At 39.9% G+C, this 18,110-nt stretch overlaps 1 protein-coding gene across 1 annotated transcript in view; it reads left to right on the top strand.

The window, feature by feature from the left end:
• LOC117452197 (protein unc-13 homolog B-like) overlaps positions 1-18,110 on the top strand; it is a 101,687-nt gene that overhangs the window by 83,175 nt on the left and 402 nt on the right. The window contains exons 4-5 of the mRNA XM_071204288.1: positions 3,458-3,575; positions 6,014-6,136. Coding sequence (XP_071060389.1) covers positions 3,458-3,575; positions 6,014-6,136 — 241 coding nt within the window. The remainder of the gene's footprint in view (positions 1-3,457; positions 3,576-6,013; positions 6,137-18,110) is intronic.

Raw genomic sequence — 18,110 nt, 5'->3', positions numbered from 1 at the left:
AAATGGCATATTTTGGATATAGTGATTAATCATGATTAATGAATTTTTACGCTGTGATTAATCTGATTACATTTTTTAATCGTTTTGACAGCCCTAGTTTAAAGACTAAATACATATTTGTGCATATTTATTGTAGGGCTGCTCAATTAATCGTATGTTAATCGCAATTACGATTATGGCTAGCAACGATTACAAAAACAATGTAATCGAAATAAAACGATAATTTTTTTATCATTGCTTTTTTTTTTTTTTAATTACATTTGTTTTCACGGTTTCTTCACGGTTCACGGTAAGCAACTGTTAAAAACATACTGTTCAAAAAATATTTCTCCAATAAAGTGATGTTTTCAAAGTAAATAAAGGTTAATCGTTTTTAATAATTAAAAATAATCTAATCTTCCATTCCTCTCAAAAATTCTTGAGAAAGCAGTCGCAAAACAGTTGTGTGATTACTTAAAAAACAATGATTTATTTGAAGATTTTCAGTCTGGCTTTAGAACACATAGCACAGAGATAGCTCTGGTTAAAGTCACAAATGACATTCTAATAGCCTCTGACAAGGGACTTGTCTCTATTCTTGTTTTGCTCGATCTCAGTGCTGCATTTGATACTATCGATCATGATATCGTATTGAAAAGACTAGAGCACTTAGTTGGCATACAGGGAACTGCTTTAGGCTGGTTTAGGTCCTATCTATCTGAACGCTCTCAGTTTGTACGTGTCAATGATGAATCTTCCACGCAAACCAAAGTTAGCCATGGAGTGCCACAGGGCTCAGTGCTCAGACCTATTTTGTTCACATTATATATGCTTCCGTTAGGCAATATTATAAGGAATCATTCTGTAAATTTTCATTGTTATGCGGATGATACTCAACTATATTTATCAACCAAGCCTGATGAAATTAATCATCTAAATTAAATTCAAGACTGCCTCAAGGACTTAAAAACGTGGATGACCTTAAACTTTTTGATGTTAAACACGACCAAAACTGAAGTTATTGTACTTGGCCCGAAGAATCTACGAAACAAATTATCTAAAGATATACTAACTATGGATGGCATTAATTTGGCCTCCAGTAAGACTGTAAGGAATCTTGGTGTTATATTTGATCAGGATGTATCCTTTAATGCCCACATAAAATCAATTTCAAGGACCGCCTACTTCCATCTACGTAACATTGCAAAAATCAGGCATATCTTGCCTCAAAACGATGCAGAGAAACTAGTCCATGCATTTGTTACTTCAAGGCTGGATTATTGTAACTCTTTATTATCAGGGTGTACCAAGAAGTCAGTCAAGTCGCTTCAGCTGATTCAAAATGCTGCAGCTTGTGTACTAACCAGAGTTAGGAAAAGGGACCACATTACTCCTGTTCTGGCTGCCTTACACTGGCTCCCTATAGAACACAGTATAGAATTTAAAATTCTTCTTCTCGCCTACAAAGCCCTTAATGGGCAGGCGCCATCTTACCTTAAAGAACTCATTATACCCTACTGTCCTACTAGGGCATTGCGTTCCAAGAATGCAGGGTTGTTGGTTGTTCCGAGAGTCTCTAAAAGTACAATGGGAGCCAGAGCCTTTTCTTATCAAGCTCCACATTTGTGGAATCAGCTTCCAGTTTGTGTTCGGGCGGCAGACACCCTATCCGTTTTTTAAGAGTGCGCTTAAGACCTTCCTTTTAGATAAAGCTTATAGTTAGGGCCAGTGGCGGCCGGCCCATAGGGGTGCTAGGGGCGCCGCCCCACCTCTTCCCACATACAAAAAAAAAAAATATATATTTAAAAAAAAAAATATATATATATATATTTTTTAATAAACAAGGTAAATATTATATAATTGGTATCAGTAAAATGTATAATCTACAATAAAATCTCGTTTAAAATTGTGTTACGACAATGTCTAAAGTTACTGATAAATCACATGTTTCCTGCCTGGCCTTGCCCATGTGTCATTACCTTTATATATACAGTCTATGATCATTACCCTCTCTCTCTCTCAACCAGTGCAGCAGCAGCCACGAGCAGCTCACTGTTGCTATCTGTAAACTATGATGCCGAAACATAATTTCAGCCAATCAGCGTCGTCAAATCTGATGATCACCGGGCGCCAATGTCAGCGCTCGGTCCAGTCTGTGAGTAGTTTGGACACTCGTGACTCGTATCCGGTGGGGTGACGCAGTACGGCAGTAGTTGATGAGGATGGCTTCATGTGCAGGTGGAGTCCCCGCCCAATTCCGTTCAAGAGCTAATCTCCAATCCTTTCGAAAGGAGAAGTCCCCTTGCCAGCGATTATCTCTCTAGTTTAGCATACTCAGCCCGACTCAGCCTGGTTGTTCCTGGCCCTAGAACCACGATTTGATGGGGCCAGAAAAACTGTGAATTAGGACCCGCTAGCCGGTACTAGGCCAAGTGGAAACGCAACCAAAAACGGGCCCCACACGGCTCGGTACGCTTAAAGCGAGCTCCGTGCTGCACTGGAAACGCGCCATTACATCACCAGAAGTCCTAATTTAAGGGGTAATTTCTCCCAAAAAAAGTTTTTACTCACTATATCAACAGCCCCACCAGCCGCCACTGGTTAGGGCTGATTAGATTCAGCCCCTAGTTTTGCTGATATAGGCTTAGTTTGTCGGGGGACATCTTACTTCTTCCTTCTCTCTGTCTATACCTGTGTACTCTCATGTTCCGATTAACCCAGCTTCCCCAAATTTCTTTCTTTTTGGTGTCTATATACGCTGGGATCCGGAGTCATGGATGATCCTGTGGTCCCGTGTCCTGCATCGCGAGCCCTGGATCTTGAGTCGTGGCTGTGGTCCTGGATCATAGGTCCTGGATGGATATCCTCGTGGATTCATCTTCCTATTATACACACATGCATTTCCAAACATTTGGACTACCTATGTTGCAAATGTATTATCTTTTCAATTTACACACGGCATCTATTGCACGTTTGTCCGTCCTGGGAGAGAGATCCCTCCTCTGTTGCTCTCCCTGAGGTTTCTCCCATTTTTCCCTTTAAAACTGTGGGTTTTCTCCGGAAGTTTTTCCTTGTACGATGTGAGGGTCTAAGGACAGAGGGTGTTGTATTGTCATACTGATATTTTGTACAAACTGTGAAGTCCACTGAGACAAATGTAAAATGTGTGATATTGGGCTATATAAATAAACATTGATTGATTGATAAATTATCGTGATATCAATTATTGATCCAAATAATCCTACATTTGACAGAAAAAGCGTGTTTCACAGATTTATTTTTAAAGAATCTACACACGATGTGGGTAGGTATCATGAACTGTCAAACAGTAGCTACCATTACTAAAAAAAATAAAGAAAATAGCATGACTTGCAGAAACTTCAACTTCATCAATGAAGTAGTGTTGGGTCTTCTTGAAAGGTAGATTCCATGTTTAACCTTTACTCTGTATGTTGATGTGTTTTTTCTGTTTCTACAGTGAGATCAATCATCTGGAGTCAGGTCTGGTGGTGGAGCTGTGGAATAAAGGATTGATCTGGGACACAATGATTGGCACAGCACTGATACGGCTGCACACCATTCGACAGTCTGACGAGGTACAAACCCCTGGTTATTTCATCCATAAACACACAAGCTTAACACAAATAACTTAAAGTTAATAGGCACGTTCACACTGCAGTACTTTTCCCACTTTAGTTCCGATATAGTTCACACCAAAAAAATCCGGAACAAAAATGTGTTAATGAGAACCTTTTTTACACCCCTTTTACCCCCTGCTAGAGAGCAGGGACTTTCGTGGGAGAAAAGGTTCCTATGTCTGATTGGCTGGGCGGATTGCAAACCACGGCCCGTAAAACTCCCAAAAAGTTTTGTGAAGCCGCCATTTTATTATCCTCGCATTAGCATCATTAGCATTAGCATTAGCCCAGCGCATAAACGCAGAGAGACTAACTTATGGCAACACAAAAGAAAACATGGGAGATGAGGAGATGTCGGCATTCTGGCGATTTACTCTGAAGGCTTCAGTAGAAGCCAGTTCCCAACTCCGGGGACTTCCGGCCGGGGACTTCGGGTGGCAGTATACGCTGTGAAGTTGTTTGCGGCCTGCCAGTAAACCCAAAGCAGAAGAAGAAGAAGTGACGTCAGCGGCTCATTTGCCTAATCCTCCCCCAGGGACTTATTCCGGTGTGAACGCGATCTGTACTTAGTTCATGAGAACTAAAGAGTTCTCATGAACTAAGTTCTGATGAACCTTTGTGGGGAAAGTACTGAGGTGTGAAAGCCTCTAATATCCAATTCTCAATAAGTGGGACACAAGATCTTGTTCCTCCGAAGCAAATCACTTTTTTCAGAACAGTCATGTTCTTGCTTGGTGTTTCCTGTTTTATTTTGAATAGCTTTTCACCCTCAATGTTGCTGTATGTCTGTTTTTATTTCCTGTCTTTGTGTTTTCCCGCATGCTTGATTCTGTTCAACTGATGAGCTTATGTTTTTGTCTGCCCTCTCCAGTAGTGTTTTGTCTTTGTGATTTGTTCTGCTTGTATTTAAGTCCCTGTCTTCTGTGAGTCTTTAACTTGTTTGTTGTTATGTCGTTAGCTCGCATTGTGTTGGTCCATAAAAAAATTACGCAACCTACGTTTGTTTTTGCCATGGAGGTATGTGAAGTGTATGTGAGGTGTATGAATACATCTTTTCATGGATCATGTACGCAGCTTTTGCAATTGATGCACCTGTTTCATGTATGTCTTTGACTATTTAATGTTAATGTCAACATTGAAGTTGTTGTAATTATCCCTATCATTCATGACAGCTGTTAAGGTTTTTCTTATGATTGCTTTTCCAATGAAAAGAGGGTTCAATTGTAATGCACGTACGGCATATGTATCACATACCCTTCCTTTCAGTACAGCTTTTTATTACACTATACCTCTTTTGATGATTCTTGAGATGGTGGATCCATGCTGAGCTTCTTAGCTTCAGAAGAACTTTGTAACAGATATGTTTAAGGCTTAGACTGTGGACTAAGTACAAATATAAAAGAGAACTCACCAACCCAGAGAGGTATCACTTATACTGCCCCTCATTACTAAATATTAAATAGATAATGAATTAAACTTTAGTTAATAGTTATGTTACTGTTTATAAACAATGACATTGTAATTAAATAATGTTTACTTATTATAAGTAATGCTATTATTTATGTAAAGTATGATTTTTAATGTTCATTTGGTAATCATTAACACATACTTAAGATAATATATAATATGTATGTTATAACTTGTCCAACAATTAACTGTTAATAGTTGCAATCAGAATGTCATTGTTATATTCTCTTATCAACTATGTTACAATACATAATTTAAAGATAATATTTACAGCATCAATAAGGACTTTTTTCAATATTATCAGTTAATAGTTAACAGTAAAATAACTATTAACTAAAGCAATTTGCACTGTATTAATTATGGTTATTTTAAAGTATTAGCCCTTATCTACATGTTTCCATGGTATACACAGCTTATTTACTTATTTACCCCTATATTATCATATATGATACGCTTCACACTCTTGCTGCAGTATTCTTCAAATAATATGTTGTAGCTTGCCTTCAATGTACCTTAGCACAAGGAAGTAGAGTAGCAGAGAAATGAACACGATCTTTACCTGTCAGCTAAGTTTAAAAAAAGCTCTCTCTCTAACTCTAACTCATTACAGCAAGCTTGTCTCGCCTCTAAAACTCATTTCTTTTCTGGAGAGTGAAGTGAGCAAGCAGCACTTATGTATTCATAAATAATGCATCCCCCAGTGTGTTTACTTCCCCCCTAAATTTGAGCACAGTAAACTCTCACTTCTGTACTAACATGGTCTGAACTGCCAGGCCCTTGCTTCTTCAGTTTTTCATCTTTTCATCTTTGCTCAACTTTCTTGAAGAATGTCCCTCCTTAGCCAGCAAACACCCTTCATTTCCCTCAATGAATGTGTCTTTCTTCCTTTATGTATCTGTTCTCTCTTTCTCCCTGTGTCTCTTTCTCAGGAGGGACCAGGGACATGGGCATCGCTTGACTCTGAAGTGTTAATGCAGGAGGATGAGATCTGTGGAACTTCCAACCCAACTCCTCACCAAGTGCTGCTGGACACCCGATTTGAGCTGCCCTTGGTATGTATGTGTTCACGGACACATTTATCCACAATACTACACACACACAAACACAGCGACATAGCCATTATGTTAATGAAGCTTAGACGATCTGATAGTGTAGCATCCTTTGGCGGAATGTTGATGTAACTAGCATTATTTTATTTGTATTATTGAACTGGTGCGGTAATGTGCGGAACAATAATCTATGATTGCACAATAGGAGCTTCATTTTTCTCATACTGCCTGTGCTGCAGTGCTTCTTTTCACCCTCTGTCTGAAACCAGAGCCCAGTCTGCTCTGATTGGTTAGCTGGCCGGCTCTGTTGTATATGGTCAAGCGACAGAGCACATTAAATCACATTAAATGCAAACATGTCACAGTAGAGGCACAACATACACATATGAACCTGAAATGTAAAATGTTGTACTTCCTGTTTACATCCGTCAGAGCATATTTGGAACTGTAGTTCTAAAACATTTATACCAAATTGAAGAAAAAGGATAAATGTATTTTAAAAAGCCAATATTATTGTCTTTTTATGCTGAAAAATCAATATATAGTATATTCCTCAGGCGTCTCTGTGTGTCTTGGGCCTCTTGTTACCAAGACATGGTGTTGATATGAGTGGTCAGATGAACAGTGTATTACCTTTATGTTGTCCTTTTGTCCCTGAGTCAACGCTCGTTTGTTGATGGAAAGGTTCTTCCAATCCTTTCCTGCAGATACTCTTTGCTTATTCTTTACAGTTTCCCATATGTTGTGCGAAACACACACAAAAAAAGATAGCAGTTGCTCGTGTTTATCACGATATTTATCTGTTGGCTTCTCTTGATTTTCTCTTAACTGCCTGCATAACTGGACTGTTCCCTTTGAAGTAAAATGAAGCTTGAGAATGGCACTTAACTGTTGATGTGCAGTGGTGTACTGCAATACTCTGACGGTGATAGGGGTCGCCTTTACAACAATGACATTTTTAGCAGGTTTTGAATAGTCGGGGGAGTCCATTGAACTGGGCCTGACTGGTATACTGAGGATCATTAAAGGAATGGTCCACTCATTAGATAATTAATCAAAACTTCAGTATTTAGTGAAACGTTATGTTTAAACCATACCCTGAAGAAATCAGCGATATTCCCCGGTAAATAATGATTTTATAGCTCTTTTTTATCAAGACCTGTATATTCCGTCTGGCCGCCGCCATGTTTGCCATTTTCAGTAGTCACGTGATGGTCGTGACGTCATCCATGCGTTCACTTTGTCAACACACGGAAACATGGTGGAGTATTTCAGTTCGGACTCGTCAGCAGAGGAACAAGTTTTGACCAATGTGAAGAGATTGGATGGGGGAATTCATCCATACATATCAGTATGACAATACGACACCCACTGTCCTTAGACCCTCACATCGTACAAGGAAAAACTTCCGAAGAAAACCCACAGTTAAAGGGAACATGGGAGAAACCTCAGGGAGAGCAACAGAGGAGGGATCCCTCTCCCAGGACGGACAGACGTGCAATAGATGCCGTGTGTAAATTGAAAAGATAATACATTTGCAACATAGGTAGTCCAAATGTTTGGAAATGCATGTGTGTATAATGGGAAGATGATATAAGATACTATATGTATGCATGTAGTACCACCCTTGCTAGCGATTCCCTCTCTAGTTTAGCATACTCAGCTTCGTTGTCCCTGGCCATAGAATCACGATTTTATGGGGCCGGAAAAAACTGGGGGGAAATACACACTAGCCGGTACTACGCTATATGGAAAGGCCACCAAAAACTGTCCTGGCCTGGACGCTAAAGGACGTTAAAACGGGGCTAGCCGCTGCAATGGAAATGCGCTATAACATACCTTATTCTTACTCCGAGCACTACTTCTGCTCCTCCGTCGCTTCACACTTGCAGAGGGCGATTTCTCTACTGGCCGAACTGGTGTCCTGGTCGGTGATGACACCAGAAAGACCGATGGTACTGCATCTCCATTGAGTAATGGTTGTTCTTTAAATCCCATGTTATGTTTGATCATACTCTCAGAGTAGTCGTCCGGAAATTTGAAATGTTCGCTGCATACATGAGCCTGTAAATCTCTCGGTTCGGGCCGGCCACATTTCGCTAGCCACTGCCTCCGAATGTACTTCTTATGCTTACCTTTTGGCAACAGATGGAACCGAGCATTCCGTGGATGTTCCTATCCGAATTATGGCAATATTTCCGCGATACAGTGAGGCATATTTGAATAGAGAAACTACAGTAAATAACATGGAGATCAACGTGTCTTCGAAAACCAAACGCATGGATTACGTCACGTCCGGGAAATGGCGGCGCCCACAGTGTTGATGTTATTTCGGTATATAATCAGTTTAAAATCACTGATAATGTCATCGGATTAAAAAAAAAAAAGAGAGACTGGCAGAGACTGGTCTGTTTTATCGGATGATAATTTTTAAAAAATGAGTGTCATGAGCATACCATTCCTTTAACTGGTATGACAACATCAGCAATGCATGCTTTGCAAACATTGATTTAATTAAAATAACAACACTGCAACGAGTAGTGTGCCTTAGTTAAAGTATCTCAGCACTTAATAAATATATATACATCAAAACTTTGCTTGATAGGGAAAAGAGATCTGTCCCTACTTTTTCCAAGTCTTTTGTTGCTATTGGATATGAAAGCAACTAGCTACTGTAGCTAACTGCTATCACATTGTTGTAAAATAGGCTGATGAAACTTACATTTAAGGTACATTTCCACCAACAGTTGGCCAACTTAAAATCCCCGAACGTCAACAAGCGCAGCAGTCACAGCTATGTTTATTGTCCCCATTTCAGTTGTGCTTCCTGCAGTGTTTTAGTAAACCCTGCACATGTTTCGTCAAGTTGGTGAATGTTTCCTAAATGCTGTGCATGCGTTTTCGAGTTGTTGAAGATGTTTCCTCATTTGCATGTGTTTTTGCACATTTCTGTTTTTATTATTTTCAAACTGCAGCACGTTTCTCCTAATGGAAATATTTTTCGGCCGTTGTAGTATGGTTCCACTTATTGCCAACCGTAGTTTTAAATCGGCTAAATGTAATTTTACTTAGGTAGAAAATATTTCTACCTTTTTTTTTGTGAGATATGCTTATCTTAACATCATACATTTTATGCATTTTTGGTAATTATAACCAAAATAGTACACTGTAAGTAAAAAAAGTCAGTTAATAACATTAAAATGCTCACAAATTACCATTACAAAGGTTACATTTAAAATGTACGTCCTGGTCTTGGACATGTGCTATTTCATATATGTTTAAGAATGCATATGTACAGTATATTAGGCAAGGCAAGGCAAGGCAAGTTTATTTATAGAGCACTTTTCAACGCAAGGCAATTCAAAGTGCTTTACAAAAAAAAAAAAATGAAAGACATTAAGCATTAAAAAAGAAAAGATAATCAAATAAACATTAAGAAAAAAATACATGGATAAAAGTTACAGTGCAGTCTAAAATATAAATAGTTCAATTAAACATTACAAGAAAAAGTACATGGATAAAAGTTACAGTGCAGTTTAAGATATGAATAGTTCAAATAAAAGCAGCGACAAAAATAAAAGTCTTCAGCCTGGATTTAAAAGTAGTCAGAGTTGCAGCGGACCTGCAGGTTTCTGGGAGTTTGTTCCAGATATTTGGAGCATAATAATTGAACGCTGCTTTACCATGTTTAGTTCTGACTCTGGGGACAGAAAGCTGACCAGTCCCTGAAGACCTGAGAGATCTGGATGGTTCATAGTTTAGCAGGAGGTCAGAAATGTATTTTGGGCCTAAACCATTCAGTGCTTTATAAACCAGCAGCAGTATTTTGAAATCTATTCTTTGACACACAGGAAGCCAGTGTAAAGACTTCAGAACAGGAGTGATGTGATCCACTTTCTTAGTGTTAGTGAGGACTCGAGCAGCGGCGTTCTGAATCAGCTGCAGCTTTCTAATAGATTTTTTAGTGAGACCTGTGAAGACACCATTGCAGTAGTCGAGTCTACTGAAGATAAAGGCATGGACAAGTTTTTCCAAATCCTGCTGTGACATTAGTCTTTTAATCCTAGATATGTTCTTTAGGTGATAGTAGGCTGATTTAGTAACTGTTTTAATGTGACTGTTGAAACTCAGGTCAGAGTCCATGACTACACCTAGATTTTCTGGCTTTATCTGTTGGTTTGAACATTGCACACTGAAGCTCAGCGCTAACTTTTAAACGTTCTGCCTTGGCTCCAAACCATTACCTCAGTTTTATCTTTGTTTAATTGGAGAAAGTTCTGACACATCCAGTCATTGAGTTGTCAATGCACTTACTCAGTGTTTGAATTGGAGCATAGTCTCCTGGTGAAATTGTTACGTACATTTGTGTGTCATCTGCATAGCTATGGTAACTTATTTTGTTGTTCTTCATTATCTGAGCCAGTGGTAGCATGTAGATGTTAAAGAGAAGAGGCCCCAAGATGGAGCCTTGAGGAACCCCACATGTCATATTTGTCAACTCAGATGTGTATTTACCGATAGAAACAAAGTTTGTTTCTGTCCCTTTAAGTAGGATTTAAACCAATTTAGAACTGTTTCCGAAAGTCCCACCCAGTTTTCCAGTCGGTCCAGTAATATGCTGTGGTTACGTATTTAAACATTTGACACTGGCTAGCTGTGTTTTGCATGGGAACATGGGCGGGGGGGCTGTGGTGCAGTGGTTAGTGCGTTAGGGGTGTTCAAACCCCACTGCAGTCAGCATGTCGTTGTGTCCCTGAGCAAGACACTTTGCTGTGGGTATTGCCCACAGTATTGAGTATGTAAGTCGCTTTGGATAAAAGCGTCTAACTAGTAAATGTGATGTAATGTAGTGTAACATGGCTGAGACCATAGCCAGGCTTTTACATCTTCCCCTATTCTTAACTGTATCTCCTCTTTAGCCCCAGCTTCTTGCCTTTCTGTGGCTTTGGGGAGCACCCGTGAGGCCCTGAGGTGGATGTTCATTCTATTTCTGGTCCTCCAAAAGTAAACCTCCTCATACGCTATTAAACACACATGAATATAACATGGGACAACATAAGCAGTGCAGCTGGATACGACAGGGTGGGACTGAGGGAAGGGTGGAGTCACAGTGCCTGTGCTCCTCTCTCTGCCTGACCTTCTATGTTTCGCACTTTCTTCTTCCTCCATTATTTACCTTTGTCTTTTATCCCACCTACCTCCCTTCACCTATCCTTCCATCCCTTGTGTCTGTTATTCCTCCATTTACCCTCTTGCACTCTCCTCCTAATATTCTCCGGACTTTTTTTTAACACTTCCATCCAATCGGTCTAGATATCCCAGAAGACGAAGCTCAGTACTGGACCAGTAAACTGGATCGGATCAATACCATGCGGGATACATGACGAGGTAGGTCTACAGATAAACATTTTGCTTTGCATTAAAAAGTATTTTTCCTGTCCATATGTTTTAGATTACATAACAATTAGAGATGTTCAAGTCCAGAGTCTTAAAGGAAGATCTACTGAAAAAAGCTAGGACTGGCTTTCCTTTTTCTTCCCCAGAGGTATGTAGGTATTTGCAGTGGTGGAAAAAGCAGATTTACTTTGGACCTGAAATACTCTATTCCAATTTAAAATCGTGAATTGAAACTGTTAAAGTAGTAGTAAGGAAGTATTACAGTAAAGTGTACTTTGTGTATCAAATACACAGTGTGCAGAATTGTGTTATAGAATAAAATACCAAAAATGTTATCAATAGAACATACTTGTCAAATCATTTTGATGTTGTAGTTGTAATGTGAGCCATTTTAAGATAGCCTACTTTTTAAAATACTGCGTATATTTAAATTAACGTATTTCATCACTTGTGTTTTCATATACACAAAAGCTTGTAACTATGAGTGTTTATTAAATGTAGTAGAGTAAAAATGACATGTCATGCCTCTAACACAGGGGTCTCCAACACGTCGATAGGTAGCTCGTGGGCAGCTTTTCAGTAGCTAGCCGCTCGATTATCGATTATAGCGTAGTAACGTGCTTCTTGATTTTTCGGCCGCGGCCTGGACGATAACGTTTTTTTGTTTTGAATGTTTTCCTGTGACACGAATATCAAATTGGTCGGTGACGCAAGATCAAGGAACAGACGTGACAGCGGCACAGAGACACAGGGATTTTTTTTAAATTTGTAAACACTCGTTATCGTCATGTCAGGTTTTTGGCTGGATTTAATCAAGTCTTGGATGCGAGAGTATGAATGTCCTCTTGCTATTTTCAGTTGATAAATACGTGTGTGTAAAGTTTGTGAAGGCAGGAGGAAAGCTCCGCGATCACCGTCTCCTGTGTTCCTCCAAACCCCGCCCCCCTGACATAATGAGTGACAGGCTGAGAGTGACCTGATAAGAAACTTTATTATTCACTTAATCACTGATTGAGATATGATGAAGCTAACTTAATCTCATACATTCATGGGATTTATGTAACAGTAAGACAGAGAATGTAAGTGTGCACCCACATGCACTATTTTTGTTTTTATATGCCGTTTGTAAATTACTCCTGTTGTGACTTAAGTCATGTGTGTGATGCCACATTCAGGACATTCAGTATCCTTTTTTTAACAGAAGACCGTTAGCTCGAAGCTGCAGCTAGACTGCAGGAGTATTAGTATTTAGTTTTCTGAGGATGGAACAATTTTCACACAGATATAGGGAGGCTAGACCTATACAATTGATTTGTTAGGGTTTATAATTTCATGTCATGTCGAAGAAAAAGAAGAAAAAGAAGAAAAAAGATGGCTGAAACTGTTCAGTGTCAATCCTGTGGAGATGGAGATGGAGGTTATAATCTCCAAAATCATGTTCAGCTTAAGTCTCAGCAAAACTCAGCAACATTTCTGGAGCCTTGTAGACCCAGAAAACTATAAGATCATCCACCAAGCAGCACTGAACATGTCTGCTTATTCTGGTTCTGTTCTACAGACCTTTGTGAAGCAGCTTTTTCTGACATGAATGTCCTGAAATCTAAATACAGAACAAGACTGACTGAACATTTAAATGACTCTATTAGAGTGAACCTCAAGTGGGTACACTCCGGCATACACCTCTATGGTGGACCTCCATGCAGTGCATTCATCTCACTGACTGTGAAAAAGAGTGAATGCACTTATTTACACATGTGCCATAAGATGCGTGTCAGGTAGTGATTAAGGACATGTATGTGAATGTTCAGTGATGTACTATGTGGGCCATAATAATAATATATGTGAGACATTTTCGTTTTCTTGGACCTTGATGTGAAGTTAAGATTTTTGATAAGCTTGGGTATTGAATTTCACACGTGTACAAAAGTAGCTTAATTCAACTGAAGAGGGCTCATGTGCATAAATGTAAGCGATGCGATGCAAGGAGCTCTTGGCCACTTCATTTTTTCAAAGTAGTTCTCAGATGAAGAAAGGTTGGAGACCCCTGCTCTAAAATGTAGTGAAGTAAAAGTGTAGCATTTCATGGAAATATTCAAGTTAAGATGTAAAATAGTACTTATTAACGACAATACATGAGTAAATGTAATTTGTTACATTCCACCACTGGGTAGTTCGGAAGAAGAAGAAGGAAGTTTTAGAATTATTATATATAAATCCAAGCAGTATAGGATATAGGAGGGGATTGTGTGTAAAAAGCATTATATGAATCATTAAAACTTTAATAAAGTGGCTTTATTGTTCTGCTTTTACTGTATCTGAATCCATCAGAGACTGGATATATCCCCCCCCCCCCCCTCTCCCCTCTGGTCGCTACAATGAGGGAAATAAATTACGGGCCAAAAGTTTTATTTACAAGTATTAAAAGTAAGCAGAGGACACCAAACCAACTGAGACCTGTCTGTCCGCTGCATCTATGCACACACTGTACCACACACACCTACACCACACACACACGCACATACAGCTCCTAAAACAGGCTACAGCCGTTGTGTATTTTATTGTGAAGCACTAAATGGTTTTAGAAAAATATCGACTCTTTGTTTGTAGATATCTACTAAACTACAGCAAATACAGAGAGTAATGTAGGCCTGTTATACTGAGTGATATATATATACACACTGCTCTGCTTTCTGCACGGACCTCACAGCTGTTCTCACTGTAAACATCGCTCGCGATGAAAGCAGTTAATAAAATAATATCCAGGGGATGCATGCAGAGCTGTCATTGGCTGAGATAAGTCCGGCCGTGCGTCACGACTCTTTGAAACATCTCTGTTGCCGGAAATGCATCCATGAAGGAGCCGTGGAAGACCCATCAGTGTATCCTCGGTTATAGCTCCTCCAGAGAGCCTCCTCCAGAGAGCCTCCTCGACGCTCGGTCCTCGGTCCTCGAAGTGCATTTAGAGAAATGAGATGTCCTTCAACATGGCGCGCTAAAATTCATTTCCGGGTCACTACCGGAGGACCGAGGAGTCGAGGAGTCGAGGAGGGGGATTTGATGAAATGAGAAAGGGCCCATGTTTGAGGGCTTGATAGCCCACTCCCCCTCCACACTCATAAGAAGCTTCTCAATTCTTAAATTTCCCCTCCTCAACTCCCCTCCTCGAGACTTAGTCCCGCCCACAGGAGATGCGAGCGGAGGACCGAGGAGGGGAACCGAGGAAAGAGGGGAAACAGCAGCCGTTTAAAGAATGAGAACTCCTCTCCTCTGAGCGGTCATATTAAAGCGACGTCCGTTCATTATCACGTGGCAACAGCTGCATCAGCTGTCAGTGTTTTGTCATATTTTATAATCTCTGTTAGATCAGCTGAACATTGTTCCCCACATATTTACTTTGAATTCATTGAGAGTGCGGTTTAATAAAACAATAACAGGCTACAGATTCATACGGTTCATTTTTCTGAACACCAAAAAAAAGCGTTAAAGCTTTGACATTACTTTTGTTTTATTAACACACACACACAAATATATTTTATAAATATATGCAATTTAAAGTATGAGAGCACTCTCATAATAATGTAACACAATCAGAGACTGGATATACCCCCCCCCCTCTCTCTGGTCGCCGAAATGGGGAATTGAAATTACGGGCCAAAAGTTGTATTTGTATAAAGTAAGCAGAGGACACCAAACCAACTGAGACCTGTCTGTCCACCGCATCTGCGCACTGTACAACACACACCTACACACTGTACAACACACACCTACACACTGTACAACACGCACCTACACACTGTACCACACACACCTACAGCTCCTAAAGCATAATCAGGCCACAGCTGTTGTGTATTTTATTATGTGAAGCACTAAATGGTCTTAGAAAAATATCGACTATTTGTTTGTAGATATCTACAAATAAAGAGAATAATGTATGCCTGTTATACTGAGTGAATATATGTTATACACTGCTCTGCTTTCTGCACCTCACAGCTGTTATCACTGTAAACATCGCGTTGCGATGAGAGCAGGTTCTAAAATAATATCCAGGGGATGCATGCAGAGCTGTCATTGGCTGAGATAAATCCGGCCGTGCGTCACGCCTCCACCGTTCCGGAAATGCATCCGCGGAGGAGCCGTGGAGGAACCATCAGTGTATCCTCGGTTATAGCTCCTCCAGAGAGCCTCCTCGACGCTCGATCCTCGGTCCTCGGTGTGCATTTAGAGAAATGAGACGTCCTTCAAAATGGCGCGCTGAAATTAATTTCCGGGTCACTACCGGAGGACGAAGGGGAAATTTGAGTATTGAGAAGCCTCTATTGCTTTGGAACAGCCCTCAATATGGCGGACCCCCGCGTGAATGCGCAAACGGAGGGGTAGGGTGTAGGGGGCGGTTTGGGAATGGGCCAGAATCAAGATAACGGCGTGGTGTTGTTGTAGGAAGTCCCGACGGAGAATACTTTTGCTGTAGTACAGGGATGCACATAACTGGTACGCAGGTTATGTGCGTAATCTGAAATGTGTACTGTCACTTGTGTCACAAAGCGCATTTGCGTACCGACGTACTTGTGAAGTCAGTCTCCGTGTGCACAGACAGGGCTGCTGTTAACGTCGGTCTGTACAACGGAATTGTGCCAAAACTACGCCAACCGGCTGCGGAGGGAGACTTCTCCCTTCACTGGAGAACTGCGCTAAAACAGCTGATCACAACGTTCACGCTCTGTGGTCACAAAGTACTCCACAAGCCCCCCCCCCCCCCCCCTGTTGATAGAAATCAACACGTAATGAAATAAGACCCCACGGTTTGATGAATGATAGGTGTGTGGGCTGTCTTTCATTTTGACACACAGAAAAATGTTATAATAAACATACATGTTAAATGGATACATCCGCCTTCTTTCATTTATCTTTCCATTCCCACAACAATATACATAAAGAAATGGCATATTTTGGATATAGTGATTAATCATGATTAATGAATTTTTACGCTGTGATTAATCTGATTACATTTTTTAATCGTTTTGACAGCCCTAGTTTAAAGACTAAATACATATTTGTGCATATTTATTGTAGGGCTGCTCAATTAATCGTATGTTAATCGCAATTACGATTATGGCTAGCAACGATTACAAAAACAATGTAATCGAAATAAAACGATAATTTTTTTATCATTGCTTTTTTTTTTTTTAATTACATTTGTTTTCACGGTTTCTTCACGGTTCACGGTAAGCAACTGTTAAAAACATACTGTTCAAAAAATATTTCTCCAATAAAGTGATGTTTTCAAAGTAAATAAAGGTTAATCGTTTTTAATAATTAAAAATAATCTAATCTTCCATTCCTCTCAAAAATTCTTGAGAAAGCAGTCGCAAAACAGTTGTGTGATTACTTAAAAAACAATGATTTATTTGAAGATTTCAGTCTGGCTTTAGAACACATAGCACAGAGATAGCTCTGGTTAAAGTCACAAATGACATTCTAATAGCCTCTGACAAGGGACTTGTCTCTATTCTTGTTTTGCTCGATCTCAGTGCTGCATTTGATACTATCGATCATGATATCGTATTGAAAAGACTAGAGCACTTAGTTGGCATACAGGGAACTGCTTTAGGCTGGTTTAGGTCCTATCTATCTGAACGCTCTCAGTTTGTACGTGTCAATGATGAATCTTCCACGCAAACCAAAGTTAGCCATGGAGTGCCACAGGGCTCAGTGCTCAGACCTATTTTGTTCACATTATATATGCTTCCGTTAGGCAATATTATAAGGAATCATTCTGTAAATTTTCATTGTTATGCGGATGATACTCAACTATATTTATCAACCAAGCCTGATGAAATTAATCATCTAAATTAAATTCAAGACTGCCTCAAGGACTTAAAAACGTGGATGACCTTAAACTTTTTGATGTTAAACACGACCAAAACTGAAGTTATTGTACTTGGCCCGAAGAATCTACGAACAAATTATCTAAAGATATACTAACTATGGATGGCATTAATTTGGCCTCCAGTAAGACTGTAAGGAATCTTGGTGTTATATTTGATCAGGATGTATCCTTTAATGCCCACATAAAATCAATTTCAAGGACCGCCTACTTCCATCTACGTAACATTGCAAAAATCAGGCATATCTTGCCTCAAAACGATGCAGAGAAACTAGTCCATGCATTTGTTACTTCAAGGCTGGATTATTGTAACTCTTTATTATCAGGGTGTACCAAGAAGTCAGTCAAGTCGCTTCAGCTGATTCAAAATGCTGCAGCTTGTGTACTAACCAGAGTTAGGAAAAGGGACCACATTACTCCTGTTCTGGCTGCCTTACACTGGCTCCCTATAGAACACAGTATAGAATTTAAAATTCTTCTTCTCGCCTACAAAGCCCTTAATGGGCAGGCGCCATCTTACCTTAAAGAACTCATTATACCCTACTGTCCTACTAGGGCATTGCGTTCCAAGAATGCAGGGTTGTTGGTTGTTCCTAGAGTCTCTAAAAGTACAATGGGAGCCAGAGCCTTTTCTTATCAAGCTCCACATTTGTGGAATCAGCTTCCAGTTTGTGTTCGGGCGGCAGACACCCTATC

Source organism: Pseudochaenichthys georgianus, chromosome 9 (genome assembly GCF_902827115.2).
Source record: "Pseudochaenichthys georgianus chromosome 9, fPseGeo1.2, whole genome shotgun sequence".
NCBI lineage: Eukaryota > Metazoa > Chordata > Actinopteri > Perciformes > Channichthyidae > Pseudochaenichthys > Pseudochaenichthys georgianus.
The sequence above is the reverse complement of the archived record's forward strand: the minus strand, read 5'-3'. Positions and strand labels throughout refer to the sequence as shown.